Source organism: Megalops cyprinoides, chromosome 1 (assembly GCF_013368585.1).
Source record: "Megalops cyprinoides isolate fMegCyp1 chromosome 1, fMegCyp1.pri, whole genome shotgun sequence".
NCBI lineage: Eukaryota > Metazoa > Chordata > Actinopteri > Elopiformes > Megalopidae > Megalops > Megalops cyprinoides.
Window position 1 is genome coordinate 23,880,819 of NC_050583.1, and position 15,299 is coordinate 23,896,117.

Here is a 15,299-nt window from a genome sequence, read left to right on the forward strand (position 1 = left end):
TTACACCTCAATGCTGTTTAAAAGCTTAGTCAGCTCAGGACCTCCTTTCAATACTCACACCAACATATGCATTCAGTTTTACTTCTCAGAAATCAATATTAAAAAAAAAAAACAGAAGAAAGTTGTATTTATAGTACAAATTTCCTTTAAACCGCACAATAAAAAGAACTGTGCTGTTGCTGTTCTTCTTGCGGTTCCTCTCTAGATTAATGGTGTTCAGCTGTACGCCATTCTGAAAAGTCCAGCTGCTCAGAGCACATGTCACAAACATGGACATTTCAGAAATAAAATGAATGAAAATGAGTGCTGGCCTAAAGTCAAGAATGCAAAACAAGTGCAGTACATAAAATGTCTCACGTTTCTGGCTGAATTGCCGCAAGCTCCTTGGTCTTTTCCTGTGCACAGACAAAGGAACAAATGTTTAAAGATTTAAAACCGATTTAAAAAATGCTAATCTTACTTTGTCTCAAACAGAAATTTTAGTCCAGACAAAGCCTAGACATTTGGTGCTTTTGGCTAGACTGAAGTGAGAAAAAGGGACAGGATGGAATACTTACCCACATGGTCATCTGCACTTGGCTGGCAATCCGGAGCAGAAGCCGACGGAAGTCAGCCATTCGGAAACACGTGGCAGAGTGCTGCATGCACAGACACATGAGGAGGGCAGGGGTCAATTTGGGGTCCTCCCCATGAGGATCGGCCATTGCAATAATTTCCTTCAGGATGTGATCCTCATGTTCCAGCTCATAGACCAAGAGGAGATCCTGGCCGTCAGAGTCCTTCAGACAGGGCGCAGGGACCCGTTGCACACGGGGCCTCGCCTGGGTCTCCGCGAGGGAGGAACCACACATTTTACAGACAGACGCCATTGGGTAGGAAGATGACCAGCTCAGCCAGGACGGTGTCTGGCAGGCGACGGTCACGGTGGGGTCTTTGAACATGAACAGGTAGTGCTCGCCCAGACCAATGAGATCGCCCGGGCGGAGCTCAGACTCGTCCTTTAGAGGGATGCCGTTACACGTGACTGAGGCACCATGGAGAGGTTTCATCAGGGTGACTGTCCTCCTCCCGTCCCCCTGGCTGGGGGCCTCCATACGACGCACACAGCAGTGCTGGGGCAGGATGTCTGGAGCCGAAAGCAGAATGTCCACCTTCAGCCTCTCCACATCCTCCCCCGTGGAGTGCTCGCTGCAGCGTCCGAAGATCGTGGTCATCCCACTCATCAGGTAGATGACAAAATCCTGGAAGGTGTGTCAGAAAACCAGATCAAATCACAACAGCCGAGCTAAATCTGACAGCGTAATGAAAGGGACGGTGTGTTGCAATCAGACACAAAAAACGATGATGACACACCGAATCAGCAAAGTCAGCTTTTAGGGCACTGAAGTGCTCTTAAAGATATTACATTCCTTTCAGCAAATTCAAATTTCGTCTTCCTTGATCAAGAAGAAAAGGTGTGGGGGACAGTTTATGAAAAGGCATTCCAAATCTGATATTTCATTCCCAAATGTGGTTGTATAATTGCAATTGTGAGGTTATACAAGCAAAAGTATTACAGTCACCTGACTCTGATCACAGCTGGGTTGAATAGTTCCATTCACTGATTGTGATTGGCAGACCCAGTCAGAGGGTCTGCTATTGCCAACTTTTGTCATAAGGTCTTTTCTAACCAATTCATACTTTGTATAAAACACCAAGCATTTTCTGCCTTTTTATGCAGTTTTGAAAAATAAAGGCAAAGTACAATACCAAATTACATTTACATTTATTTATTTAGCAGATGCTTTTATCCAAAGTGACGTACAAAAGTGCATACAGTAAGTATGGTGACAGTACGGGGACAGGATGTGTACAGTTCCATTAACAGTCAGTCTAATGACCTGATATATAAATAAGATGATGGTCAGTGAATGGTAATTTAAGGATTAAGGCTGTCACACGTATGAGCACTGGGGCCTAAGAGGAGGATGATGACTGAGTGCTACATGCTGTCTGATGGATGTACTGTCTCCGGCTCCTCAGATTCATGGTGCCGTGTGAACCAGGGGACAGTAGAGATACCGTCTGCACTGTCAATACACAGGAGATTGAGTGGACTACACAGGAAAGGCTGAGAGAGGCAGGTTCCAGATAATAGGCCAGACTAAGCATCAACAATACCAGGAGTGTTTGTCATTCACCGGCATAGGAGAGCCAGTCATTACAGTTTGTTAAAGAAACCCCAACCATTTTGTCATTAGTCATTTGAGCCACCACAAATAATGCTTCTGTGATAACTGCTGGGTTCTTGTACAATACATCAGAGAGTGGAGAGTGTGGAGCAAGCAGCTCCTAAGCAATCTACTCCGAAGTCCTTCCTGCAGATAGGACTAGAGTTGCACAATTACTCAGTTTTCAGACAGGTGCATTTCCACAGGTAATTTGGGTAATTCTGGAAAAATGGGAAATATTCTATGAACTTCTGGGAATCCTCTGCTTCACAATGCCAAACAGAATGTTTTAGTACAGTGTGTACTAGGAAAAGTTGCTTGGAAAATAATGTAATCTCAAGACAGTGTAACAGGAGTTTAAAATGGCTTAGACAATTTCATCATTAACACTAAAAATTAAATAGAGAGATCTAATTCTATCTTTTAAATGTGCAATATTTGACCAGACACAGCACTGTGGGTTACATGCCATAACTTTGACTGAAACCCATTATTAGGCCACTTTGCATCTCATTTTAAGTGCTACAGCTAAATACGAGACACAGAAATAAATGTGAGCTAAAATTCATTATTGCCAATTATCTTCATGATGCTGTTGAATAATCCATTGTGAAAAGAGGAATTTTACATTTAAAATCTTTGGTGGAATGTATTCAACCTTTGTTAGGCCACAAGTCTACAATGAGAGTCGACTTGTGGCCTAGAGAAGTAGATTCCTCGGGGCTGTCCTCCTACACCATATCAAGTCCTTAAATTATGTGGCATGGAATCAGTCTAAAATTCCTGAAACTATCATACAAAGTAGAACCCACGTAAACAATGTGGAGCTGTATGAATAAAAACCTTAAGCTCCAACAGAGGAAATGTCAGTGAAACAAAGGAAGAAATGGATGGGAAGTTTCCTTGTTGGGAAGCTTTACAGAAATAGATTGTGTACCCAAGTTCACCCAAGTGAAGACCATAAATTGTCACTGAGCTCGTTTTATTTTTTGTTACCTCATTCTATTTGTCTAACTACATTAGCAATTGTCTCTAGCAACTATCTGTGAATATTGTTCTTTCCATGTACAGTAATCAGGAAAATCTGGTCTTAGAAAAAGAGAACCCAACAAACTTGAAAAACTTGAATGCTAAATATTTCTCAGTTCAATAATTAACATGCGGTTGTACACACATTGAAAATCTGATGAATATAAAAAATATATGAAAAATCTCCCCAAGGAGACCACCTGCCTTTCCTGCAACAATTGTGTCACCAACGTGAATAAATCCATTACTTTTTAATTGTGTGGCAATCCGTCTACTCTGCAACCTCAGCAGAATACACAATAGAGCAGAAAAAAACTGCAAAGCTGAGTTTACTGCTGCTGTAAAGTGGGTTTGGCCAGCTGACACACTGGCAACCTGACCTCAAATTATGCAAATAAATGTACTACAAGACAGAAAGGAAATGAACAATATCTTACTATCAGAATACAGAAATGTCTCTCTGTGTATACTGGATTTCCAGATAATCAATCTGTGCCTTGTGCTGGAATATTATGAATTATTTTCATGCTGTGGACCCACAGTCTGGTATAATGGTAAGGAACAGGACTTGTGACCGAAAGGTTGCTGGTCTGATTTTCTGGTATGGCACTGCTGTTATATCCATCTGCAAGGTACCTAACCCAGATTTTCTCATTAAATATGCAGTTGTGAAGACGGGCATCAATGCTGTTTAAATGAATGTAAAAACTGCAAGCTATGTAAGTCACCTTCGACAAGAGTGTATGCTAGGCCTTTGCTGGCCATGAGGCTGAGGACACAGACACACATACATATACTAAGGGCCTCATTCATAAGCTACAGCACAGCAATCTAAAACATGTTTCAACTGTAGGTCACCAACACTACAGCAGAAGTGAGTGAATACTCTCACCTTTTCAGCTAACCCTTAAAAACTTTATTTCAGCCTCCAGTGCTGCTTGCTTTGAGGACTCAGTTTCAAGGGTGATAACACATGCAACCAAATACAGCTGCCTTTTAAAAAATATTTTCAGCTTTGTGCTTGTAATCAGGAAGCATTCAGCGTCATTGGCAGACTCCTGGCTTCAAGGCCACGCTGAGATTCAACAACACAGGGAGCATAATCACGTTGAATGCGCTCTGGTGAGAGAAGGCCGCTCCCATGTGAGGACTAAGCTGCTGCTACAGAGTGGGGCTGACAGGAGCTGTGGAGTGCACCTGAATGACAAGAGGGGCCCTCCTCCACCGTGAGGGTCACCTGTGCCTCTGATGTCTGTCTGCTGCACTCCAGTAGGAATCACTCGGCAGTCACGCTAATCCGCCAGGAAACATCACCACTGTTTCAACTCTTTCACTGTTTCCTACTATTGCCTAAACCATGGCTGGCTATTCACCCCCCCCCCCTTCCCCAGGCCAATGATGTTTTCATGTGGGATTTTCTAGTCTGCTGGGTAATCTCCATTTTCTTTTAATTCAATTGCAGACTCGGAAGTTTTAGAATTCCGATTAATACTGAGTAAACTGAATGTCCTGGCTTTTACTGATCACCTGAGGAGCTGGATACCAAAATCCTCCACTAACTAACAAGATGATCTAATGTTTAGGTCATAGCAGGACTGAAAGAGAAGAGACAGAATCTCCTTAGAGCTGTACATATCAAACATGACATCCCTGCTGTAAGGTAAGCTAACAACTTCAGTCAAGATGTTTTTTCTGTGCTTATAATGAAGCAACATCAAAGAGAATAGCAGGCACTGCAGTAGGGAGAACATAAGTGAGTACCATGACAGTTTTTCAGTGTCCCCAGAACACAGTGCAGTAGGGGTTTGGGCATGCTACTATCCCAACTGGAGCAAGAAAACCACAGAGTGAGGAAATACAATCTCTTTGTCAGTGTATGCCTCTGGAAATTGCTGTGGCTGGACTGGACTCATAAAAAATAGGCTTGTGGGGAAGACACTGGATTGGAATACAAGGAATATATGGGCTGAATTCCTGTATATGGGTCACAGATACAGTCTCAAATGTAAAGCTTCAGTCAGCCAAGTGATTGAGGGGAGAAATGACGAGATAATTACACCACTGTCATTACTATACATTATTTCATTGTTTTCAGAGCAGCTCCACAAATACCTTCTTGTGTGAAAATGATTTAATGGCTTCAAAGCTCCTACTAAAAAACTGTGCCAAGACATAAATTATGATTCGTTTAAACTTATTTTATATCACCTGAAGACTCACCCCTTTAAACAGCTTTGTATTTCCTCACCACTCCCTTAAAGACTATTCAGCTGCACATCTATCCATATCTACTGTTCGAGCAGCCTTGTGAATCCTTAGAAGGCACACAGAAAACTGCTGACTTTTGAAAGTCTTCAATGTCAGGAATGCCCTAAAACAGCAAACATTTCACTAAATGAGCTGTTTGGGAGTTTTCTCTCAGTGTGTGTAGATTTACAGACACAGTTCAGTGTTCAGTACTTTCCATTGCAAAGTCCCTGACTCTACACTTCCAAACTATAGTAACACAATTGTAAGCATTCTCTGCCTCTTCTTGCTCTGGATCTAAACATAGACAATGCTATGTTAAAAAAAAACTGTCAGTTTGGTGAGCACTGTGGTATCCAATTTCAACCATTTACCAATCGCTTTTACTTACTTACTCTACTTCTCAATGGCAATTGTCCAAAGAATTTTGAGGTGATTTATGGAGACCTTCCCACATGTTACTTTGCCCTGAAAACAGTCAAACTGGAACAACATCCAGTTTCGGAGAGGATTCATGGCAAGTAGGAGAAGGGTGGTGAAACCAAAAGTATTTGGCAGCATTCAGGAGACTGGGTCCTTAAGTATTTCCAACTGTATTTACATTGAAGGAACCATATTTTCCACTGTGTAAAGGGTGGGGTTGAAATTGTAATAGCATGTTGCTTATTATTTACCCCTCCTCTAGAAAAGGACTTAATGTGAAAAAGAGGGCTCTGTCATTTTTACAAGAAAATCCTGGTAAAATGGGTTGCTGTATGTAAAGTCTGTGTTAAAGTGATCTGGCACTCAGGAATAGCAAAACACAGCAACATCCCTAATGCTCAGACTGGGAAAAAGGGAGTTAAGACAAACTACCAAGGAGGGCGAAATACTGAAATAAAACAAAAAAACCCAAGTCTATTCTGTTGAAAGCTTTAACCTATAGATTAGATTGTTGGAACAAAAGACACCTTGCATTATCCTAGCACTGTAATACTAGGGGCATCCAACCTGAATACACAATAGGCCTCTGTCAGAAAAGAACCCTCTACCATTTTAAGTAGTGGGAGCTGTCAGTGACAGATGGTGGGCCTCCGATAAAATCTTCACATCACAAAATTCTTGGCGAAAATATGTACCAGTCTGAGCACCCCACCCAGGGAGGGGAGAGTTCAGTGGAGAAAGAAGGGAGAGGCATAGTGGGGGTCTGTCCTACCTGTCTGTAACTGTAGCCCTGCAGCAGCAGGAAGTAGGGGAAGTCGAAGGGCGGGTGAATGGAGTACTGTGTGGCGTTGTCGTCGCTGCTCTCCGTCTCCTCTTTTTCATGGGCCACACAGTGAGCCTCTTTGTCGGGCTCGGACTCCAGGTCCTCCTGCAGCAGGGCCTTGTGGCTCTGCCGGCCCTCCTTGGCCCTCACAGACAAGTCCATTTCGCTCAGGCTCTTCCACAGCCCCAGACCGCCGTCCGCCTCCCCACCGCAGCCGCTGCCCTCGATGAAGACCGAGGTGACCCGCGAGCGGATCTTCTGCAACTTCCGCGCCTGGGCGTTAATGCCTGGGGAGCATGGGAAGACAAACGCTGACGAGGAACAACACCACACCGGGCACTTCTTGCCTTGATTTTGGAACTCTGTGTCTAGTCTCCAGAGAGCTGAAGCCTCCTTGTGGGAATATCAAAATAACTGCAAAACACTCATGTTCTATTTGGAAAAAAAAAACAAAGTATTCACTTGCAAAAATCAGCACAGTTAATTTTCTGTCATTTACATTACAATGGCAATGATCAAGTTGGGGAATTTGGGGCTAGAGGGAACTGCCCCAAACTGTTGCAAAGCAGATATCAGCAGCATCACACCCAGCTTGTAAGGTGTTATCTGCAGTGGAAATGGGCGTTTTTCATATTGTTCAGCCAAAGACACAATGCCGTTTTCGCTGCAGTGGGGCAACTCCCTAGTGCAGTTTCGCTGGAGAAGAGACACACAATAGGAGCAAGCCAAAGTCAACAGGAGCATGCAGTCTCCAATGTGCAGGAAGCAAACTCTGATGGAAAAAAAAACAAGCCACCGGTTGGCATGTTTGGCTCCCAGGGCGCAGTGAGAACATCCCGCTCAGGGGAGCTTCTGGGGAACACAGGGGGCCCAAAGACAAACAGCTTTTCTTTACAGCTTTGATTTCATTTGTCTCCCCATATCTAAAACATACCACCAAAACCCTCACTTATTTATCCCAATCTCTTATTCTTGGAATAGACCTATGTGGTCTGCCATGATACTGCTGGCATGATATCTGGGAAAATAAACATTTGCTTTCCAACTAGGACTGTGAACCAGACCAACACGGACCACTCTAGTATGCATTTGCCAGTATGACCCTTAAATACTGTAACACAGGGTACCTTACTGTGTAGTATTTCCATTACATAGTGTAACCTATGGAAGTCTCTCTGGATAAGAGCGTCTGCTAAACACCAATAATGTAATTACATTACATTACATTACATCATTTAGCAGACGCTCTACCCAGAGCGACTTATAAATAATTGCATCACTATGCTGAGAGTAGTAGGCATTGTAAGGTATTGTAATAATGTAAAAGGTTTCTTTAGTACATTGTATTTTTTATTTTCTGCTTGTGTCACTCAGCAAAACTGGAAAAAAGAATGAAACGTATTTACATGTATACTTGCTTGTATTCCATTGCTACAATTCTGTATACATAGAACCAACACAAAATTCCAGCAAAAAAATTACTACCATGTGGGTGAAAATGTGGAGGCCATATGTAGCATCAGTTCTGTGGCATGTTGTGTCACACCCTGGCTGTTATACCTGCAGTGACTGTGTCTTTCTCCTCTGCACTCTTCTCCTCCACACTAGCTCGCTTCTGAATCTCGAATCGCCGGGCAAAGCCTTCCTTGGGTTTCCACAAGGATTGCAAAATGAGTGGCTTCTCGTTGTCACCCACAACCCGAAAACACTCCATCGTCCACTGGCAGTCCTCCCCAATGCGGCCAATCACGTCACACAAAACATAGGCACCAGCTTCAGCCTTGTCAAGAGAATATCTAAGAAGCAGAAACAAGCAGAAATATACAGTTAAATGAGAAATTCATGATAATTAATGATATGATGAGGACTAGCGAGATTTTGCTGGGAGATGTAATAAGATACACACCATAGACTCAGTTAAAGAGTAATTCAAACACAAAGCATAAATCTATCCAAATATCCAAGGTTATTTGCAGGCAGATTACTATGATAATGATTTTAGTGATGGGACTGGTTAATCCTCAGTTTCACATTTTTCCTTAAGTGTGGCACGCATCTTAGAAATTGCATTCAAAACGTTCTACCAGTCAAAGATCCTAAAAAAGCAGGCAGGCTTATCTGGCTTAATATAGGCACCGCTTATTTCATTGTTAGATACACATTTATAAACAGTAGAGTACCTACAACCATATACATATCCATTATAGCAGAAATCCACAATCTAACACCTTTAAAACGTGATTTTCCAAACTGACACTGATCCCCAGTATCAGCAGAGATTCAAGTCTCCATCCAAGCAATGAAGGTAAGAGAGGGAACCATATCTGTTAAGATCAATAATCCATCAAGCTCTGTGACAGGTTTAAAAACATACCAACAGAACAGAAAAAAATACATTTTTTATTGATCATTATCATTATCTTGTCATATACTTTATCTTATTCTTGAAATGTAATTTTTCATTTCAACATCATCAGGCTTTTTGTTGTTTTATTCATGACCACTTGTCAGCACCTCAAGGTGGCTATTTCGAAACACAGAAAATGTGTTCGCATTTCACAGTAATTGTGGGGACAGTTTCATTAATACTTGAGAATTTATACTTCCTGCAAAATTAAGATGTTACTCTTATGGATTATACATACATAAACATAAACTCCACTACTTGTATTTTAAGAAGTATGTTTGTCCTTCATAAAGTTTGTTTTTGTGTGTCAACTGGTGATTTCACCAATTACAACTACTGTATCTACAATACAAAATGAAACATGTAGTTCTGAGTTTATCTGTTGGAGCCACAATGAGTTTTACAATCATGTTTATTTGGTATAGAGCCTTTAAAGTCACATTGTCACAGAGTACCTTACTGTGTACTATTTCCATAGAGAAAATGCTGAGATTATTACTTGCCCCCTTGCAAAAGACAGTTGTGACATACTCCTAGAGAGTCATTACATCACATAAGTAAAGTTACATCAACTTGGTCTGCCATAGAGTGATGATAAAGTATGTAAGGGTTCTCTTAGCATTGTCATGAATGGAAGGTTCTGAGAGAAGCAAGAGATTAGTGTGTGAATTAAGTGCATTTAAAGTAACTGAGACACAACATGGAATGAACACCAGATTTTTGTCAAACTGTTTTATGGGCCAGAAAGCACACCCATTACATTTCTGTGTGCTCATGAAAATAAAAAAATAACATCAATTTGATCTGTACAATAGTAGTCACATCTGGTTTGCCAAAGTGGTTAGCATGCATCCAAGAATTTGGTTAGTGTGGAATTTTCCATGTGTCACATGTGAGTGATTTATCATGCATATTTTTTATATAACCGGAGAGGATGTGCCACTGGCCACAAAGGCAATAGTTTCTTCTACTGCCCTAAAACCCAAGTTCTCATACATTATATCAACTACTCAAGACAAAAAGATCCTTACAGACTGGAATACTGGCTTTTTGCCCCAAGTGTGGTACAGAACACATAACGTTGTGCACACAGCCCAATGCTTACCTCCTTCCAGAAGGTTATTTATGGGAGCAGCTCAATGACTACCAATAACATGCCAAGGCACACATTAGCCAGCCTTTTTCTGAGACCATTTTTCTCTGAATAAACAGTACGAGATAAAATTGAAAACACATTATTAAAAGAGACTAAAAAAGAAGCAATGTGCTGATATGGGGGTATAAAAAAAGGAAATGGTGTTAACAGAACGTAATGGCGTCTACATGCTACATTGACCAGCACAAAGAAACTCCTCATACACTGCCCACAATAACACCCATCCTTGCATCCTTCTCGCCTCACCTCTCTAGGGCCTCTTTGACAAGCTCCTTAGCACTGGAGCGTGTAGTGGCCAGGACGCTCTTGTAGTTGGCACCTTTGCATATGTCACTGCCAAAAATCTTCAGGATCCCTGGGGCAGATATCTGATTGGACAGCTCAGAGGGATCATCTGCCGCTGACACGTCCCCTGAGCTGGCCATGTGGCCATGGCCCTGCCCGCTGTCACGCAACTGGGGGCTCCGGTTGAAGACGGTGGAAAGCCGGTTGTTGTGTCGTCGGATCTTGTTCTTGGCAGGTTGCCTGACACCCACACTTTCTGCTGATTTGGTGGTGGCACTGGAGGAGCTGGACCTGCGGAGGGGGAGAACAGAGCTTTCTCAATTCAACTATGAAAAAAGCGGCAGAATGATGCAGATATTCCAAAACACCCGCACAGTTTTTCCCTGACAATAATAGCCCCATACACTGTGCTGTTTTCACTGTTGGAAATTCCAAATGGAGGCAAAGGTTTCCATTTCAAGCCTATCCCACACCACTGGAGCCGTTAATCAACGGTTAATTCTTCTTAATAAACATCTGCAATACGGACCCTTTGAAAGCAGGCTGCAAAATTTCAAACAGATGAGCTGTAAAAGTATATACTCTCAGTACCTGGCAGCGCACGTTTATAATAAAACAAAGAATATACTGTGACAGAGCATTCCAATAATCTGTTTATTTCAGCAGGACAAAGAGCTTCTTCAGAGTCAGACTCTTATTTCAAAATCCATAAAGAAAAATTATCAAGTGTGTGGAACAGAAAAAACACAATTCACTTTAAAAAATTTGAAATTCTTTGGAGAGCATGCTAACAAAACAGGGACAACTTTTGGGGTCATTTACTGACCTTAATACACTGTGAAGGATACACAAGAGGAACATACAGAACATTTTACTCATTTCACCATTGTTAGTTTAACAGAAAAATATCTGAAGCTAAGCTCTTTGGCTGTAGCAAGCAGCCGGCATGTGTCAATCATGAAACACGATGAAAGACTGGCTCACAGAGATGCCAGCTCATTAATTTTACTCAGTTTAGAGAATCAGTCTGGAGACCACTAATGATATTAAAGGAGGTATGACAGAGATTAAACCAACACTGAGGGGATTTATGCAGGAAGAAAGATCACATTGGTAAACAAATACCGTTGGTTTTATGACTTACTGTGTAACCTAAGAGGAAACAGAACTGACTGATTTCCCCCTTTGCAACACATATCAGTTCCTAACATTCAGGAAACCAGCAAAAACAATTTAATAACATTGTTACACTGACGTCATAGTCTAGAAAATCCCAGAATTAGCTGCTGACAGTTGCCAACATGAAACTGTCAAATCCCATTTGCCATTGTACATTTAGGCCTTTAAGAAATACCTTACACTCAGTCCTGAAACCTCAATGCTGCTGTCTCAGGGTGACAACCCTGACGAAAAATGTGGCTATCACTACGCATACAAAAGCCATTACAGACTCCACCTGTAATCCAAAGGTATTTTTCCAGCATTAATGAGAAAACACAACAAATCATGACATGGTCCCAAATATAACCTAAACCTGTTAACAGTTCTTAACCTTACATTAACAGAGTGCAGTGTTGAAAGTACAGTAAAGAGTCCAAACACAGAGAATAAATTAATGAGATTAAGAACACCCAACATGATCACAGTAAAATGCAAAGAGGAAAATCCCATGCGCAGTATCAGTACGGCAATGCTTCAGATAAATGGCAAGCAAAATTATTCTCCTGGATTTTGTCATGAATATGTCCTTATCTTGTGTCCTCAGTCTGGTGTCTGAGCATCTTTGGATAGTTCTGATTAATAACACCCTAACAGCTTTTCTCCCTGCGAAATGGATTCTGGACACAAAGTCATCCTTATACAGACAAGCATACCCTCCACAATAAAACACTCACACTTTCACAATCTCATACACACATGCAAGCATAACAGAGCAGACTGCTCTTCCGCTTGAGGTGAATAATCTTCTGGGCAATCCGCGAGTGCCACTAATCTACAGAACTAGAAAAATCCAACAGGATTAATGATCCAAGCACCCCTTTTATAAAGGGTCTTTGTTGAATATAAGATTATGGACGGCTAAAAAGGATAGCATTAGGCCCTATGTGTTGGCAGACCCTTGTCATATTGATGTCTTTTGGCAAACCACTGACGGTCTGCTGATTGTTTCAGATTTGTGACTGACTGGAGACTGGTGGAATGGGGGTTATGTTTTGGAATCAATTCAGTTATACATCTTTGACTAACTGTATGCTGAGGGTGAAAGACAAGACAAGCCGAATTAATCTTTATCAAGCTGCCTACATCTGTTCTACCGTCAGGACATGTGCATGGTCACAAGTCTTCCAATACAGCACTTGACACAAAAGCCACAGTCTGAGTTTGAGTCTGGATTACTTACAGGGTGAGATCTTATCCTCATTCTGTTGGCATGAAGCATTTTACCATTCAAGTGTCTCAAGTACACACTGGGGGCAGGACTCCCCTCTTTCTCAGAACCTACACCCCCACTCATCTCTGTTATACTGTGGGTCACACAGATGCAATGATATCTATTTTTAATGTCTAGGGAATGGGTTGGGTGAATAATTCACATACTTTTGGTGTCAGCAGAGATAATTATCTCAATAAAGACTCTATAAAGAGCAATTAAGATATGTTTTCTAATGCATTTTGATTTTATACATTATCCTCAGTGAAGAGAAACTGCATTTCTACACATACAGTATAACATTCCCACTTCCACAGAAAAACAATAATATATAGAACACTGCAGTGAAGATAAGAAATTACACTGTATTAAGTTAGATGTCATATTTATAAGTAAATGTCATATTACATTTGCACTAAACATCTTAATTACTGGTCATAGAATGTTTCCTTTAAGTTCATGCCACAGCCACCTGAGGTAAAATTATGAGGGTGCTGGGTTTTCTTTAGATTATATTTTCTTTTACAATGGAGGGACAGAGGCGCAGTCTGTATGCGTTCCAAACTGGATTTAAAAACAAGTTCGCTTTTTACCATGACAGCGGACAGTGACATAAACAAAAAAGAGAACAGGTGTATTAACCCATTACTTACTGCAAAGAACCGTTGCTTGGCTTTCTTCCTATCTTTGCAAGTCGTCTTTTCGGGGAGTTGATCAGTAAACCCACAGGAAAGGTCAGGGCTTGCTTCGATATGTGAGTGCTTCGCTCCTCTGAAATCATTTTGTTTTAAATATTCCAAGTACTTTTTCCTGTTACTTTGCAAGTCGCTAAAGCCTCCCGAGTTCGGAGCGACAGTCCCCTTTTCTCATTCCCAGGTCTCGCGAAAAGTCGTTGTCAATAATCTAAACTATATGGATTGTTTAAAAATCCAACATCAAAAACAAAAACAAAACAAACTAGCACTTTAGTTAGTTAGCAACCAATCCACCCAGGGAGCACTCTCCTCTTTATCCATGGATTGGCGCCCAGGATCGATAGACGTTATCTTGCTGTGTGGCTCTCCCCAATATGAGGAAAGGGGATAAAAAGAAAAACTTCGCCTGCAGTTTTTCAGCAATTTAGTCATACTAAATTGTAATTATAGCCTACAACAACATCCATCGATGCAAGTACTGCCGAAATCGCAGGCAGAGCAGATTCACAAACCTAAAACCATGACATACACGCTGTGGCACTGTCCACTCTCTCTCAAAGAGTCTCCAAAACAGACGAAAACAGTTTCACAGAAAAGTTAGTTACATCGCGTTACTCTTACAACCTGTTCTTTTCGTTTATAAGCAATTATTTGCTAGAACTGAGCCAGTTATAGCTCGCTAGCTGCTGAGCGTGCCAATGTACCGCATTTTTCCTCTCACCAGGCTGAAGAAATATAAGACTATTTACAAAATGTACTTCGTTGTTCCAAAAAGTAATATACTCGAATCTTGCCTCCACAGCACGGAGTTATAAACTAGCAACTATGTCAAGTTAACTCGGCACTGCATCCCAAACCCCGACCCGTTACCACTCCTTCCCTCTATGTAGCCGGTGAGAACTGTTCAAAATGTGCTGGGTTTCACCCTTACGTCATCTCCAACTGCAGGATTTGAACGCTTCCACTTCAGATGCAGAAGTGAAACGAGGAATACTGGATCGCAATGAACTTATTTGTGCCGCTGACTTTTGCGGATAAAACCTAGCAAGTTGTGCTGAATAGAAACAGCTTGATCACCCTAGAAACTTTTTTTCACTTTCTTGCCACGTTACACTCTGTCGTACATGAAAGCTACATTTTATTAATGGAGAAAACTCCGAGCCGCGCAGTCCAATGGATTTTAGTGTAGTAGTAACAGTTTTGCTGTTTTAATGCTTTAATGTGGAAAAAACATTTGGTAGATGTAAAGGAATGTCTTTGCCAACAGCTGCAATCGAGTTACACAAACTACTTTTTTGTTAGTAGGCAACTTACATTATCATTTCCACTTCATATGCCTGCATCACTCGCTTGTTGCCAAAAAAGATAAACAAATTGCAACAGGTAATCTGCTCGTTGATTAGATCGTGTGATATCATGATTAACCATAAAGTGAATCTGAAGTTGTAATGATTACCAGATCATTCTCAAACAGTTCATGTGAAATATGTATTTATATATATATATTTTGTGTGCGCTGTTTTTGTAATAAAATGTCGAAGTATTCTCAAAATGCTCAAATTGCACGTACTTCGTATTTGGCTCTTTTTCAAA

At 41.3% G+C, this 15,299-nt stretch overlaps 1 protein-coding gene across 1 annotated transcript in view; it reads right to left on the minus strand.

Moving 5' to 3' along the window:
• Positions 1 to 14,117, minus strand: part of si:ch211-176g6.2 (ras-associating and dilute domain-containing protein) — a 35,745-nt gene extending 21,628 nt beyond the window's left edge. Inside the window, exons 1-6 of the mRNA XM_036538915.1 lie at positions 13,665 to 14,117; positions 10,542 to 10,871; positions 8,293 to 8,528; positions 6,682 to 7,019; positions 558 to 1,241; positions 358 to 395 (exon numbers count right to left, since the gene is read on the minus strand). Coding sequence (XP_036394808.1) covers positions 358 to 395; positions 558 to 1,241; positions 6,682 to 7,019; positions 8,293 to 8,528; positions 10,542 to 10,871; positions 13,665 to 13,792 — 1,754 coding nt within the window. The 5' untranslated portion in view covers positions 13,793 to 14,117. The remainder of the gene's footprint in view (positions 1 to 357; positions 396 to 557; positions 1,242 to 6,681; positions 7,020 to 8,292; positions 8,529 to 10,541; positions 10,872 to 13,664) is intronic.
• Positions 14,118 to 15,299: the final 1,182 nt, after the last annotated feature.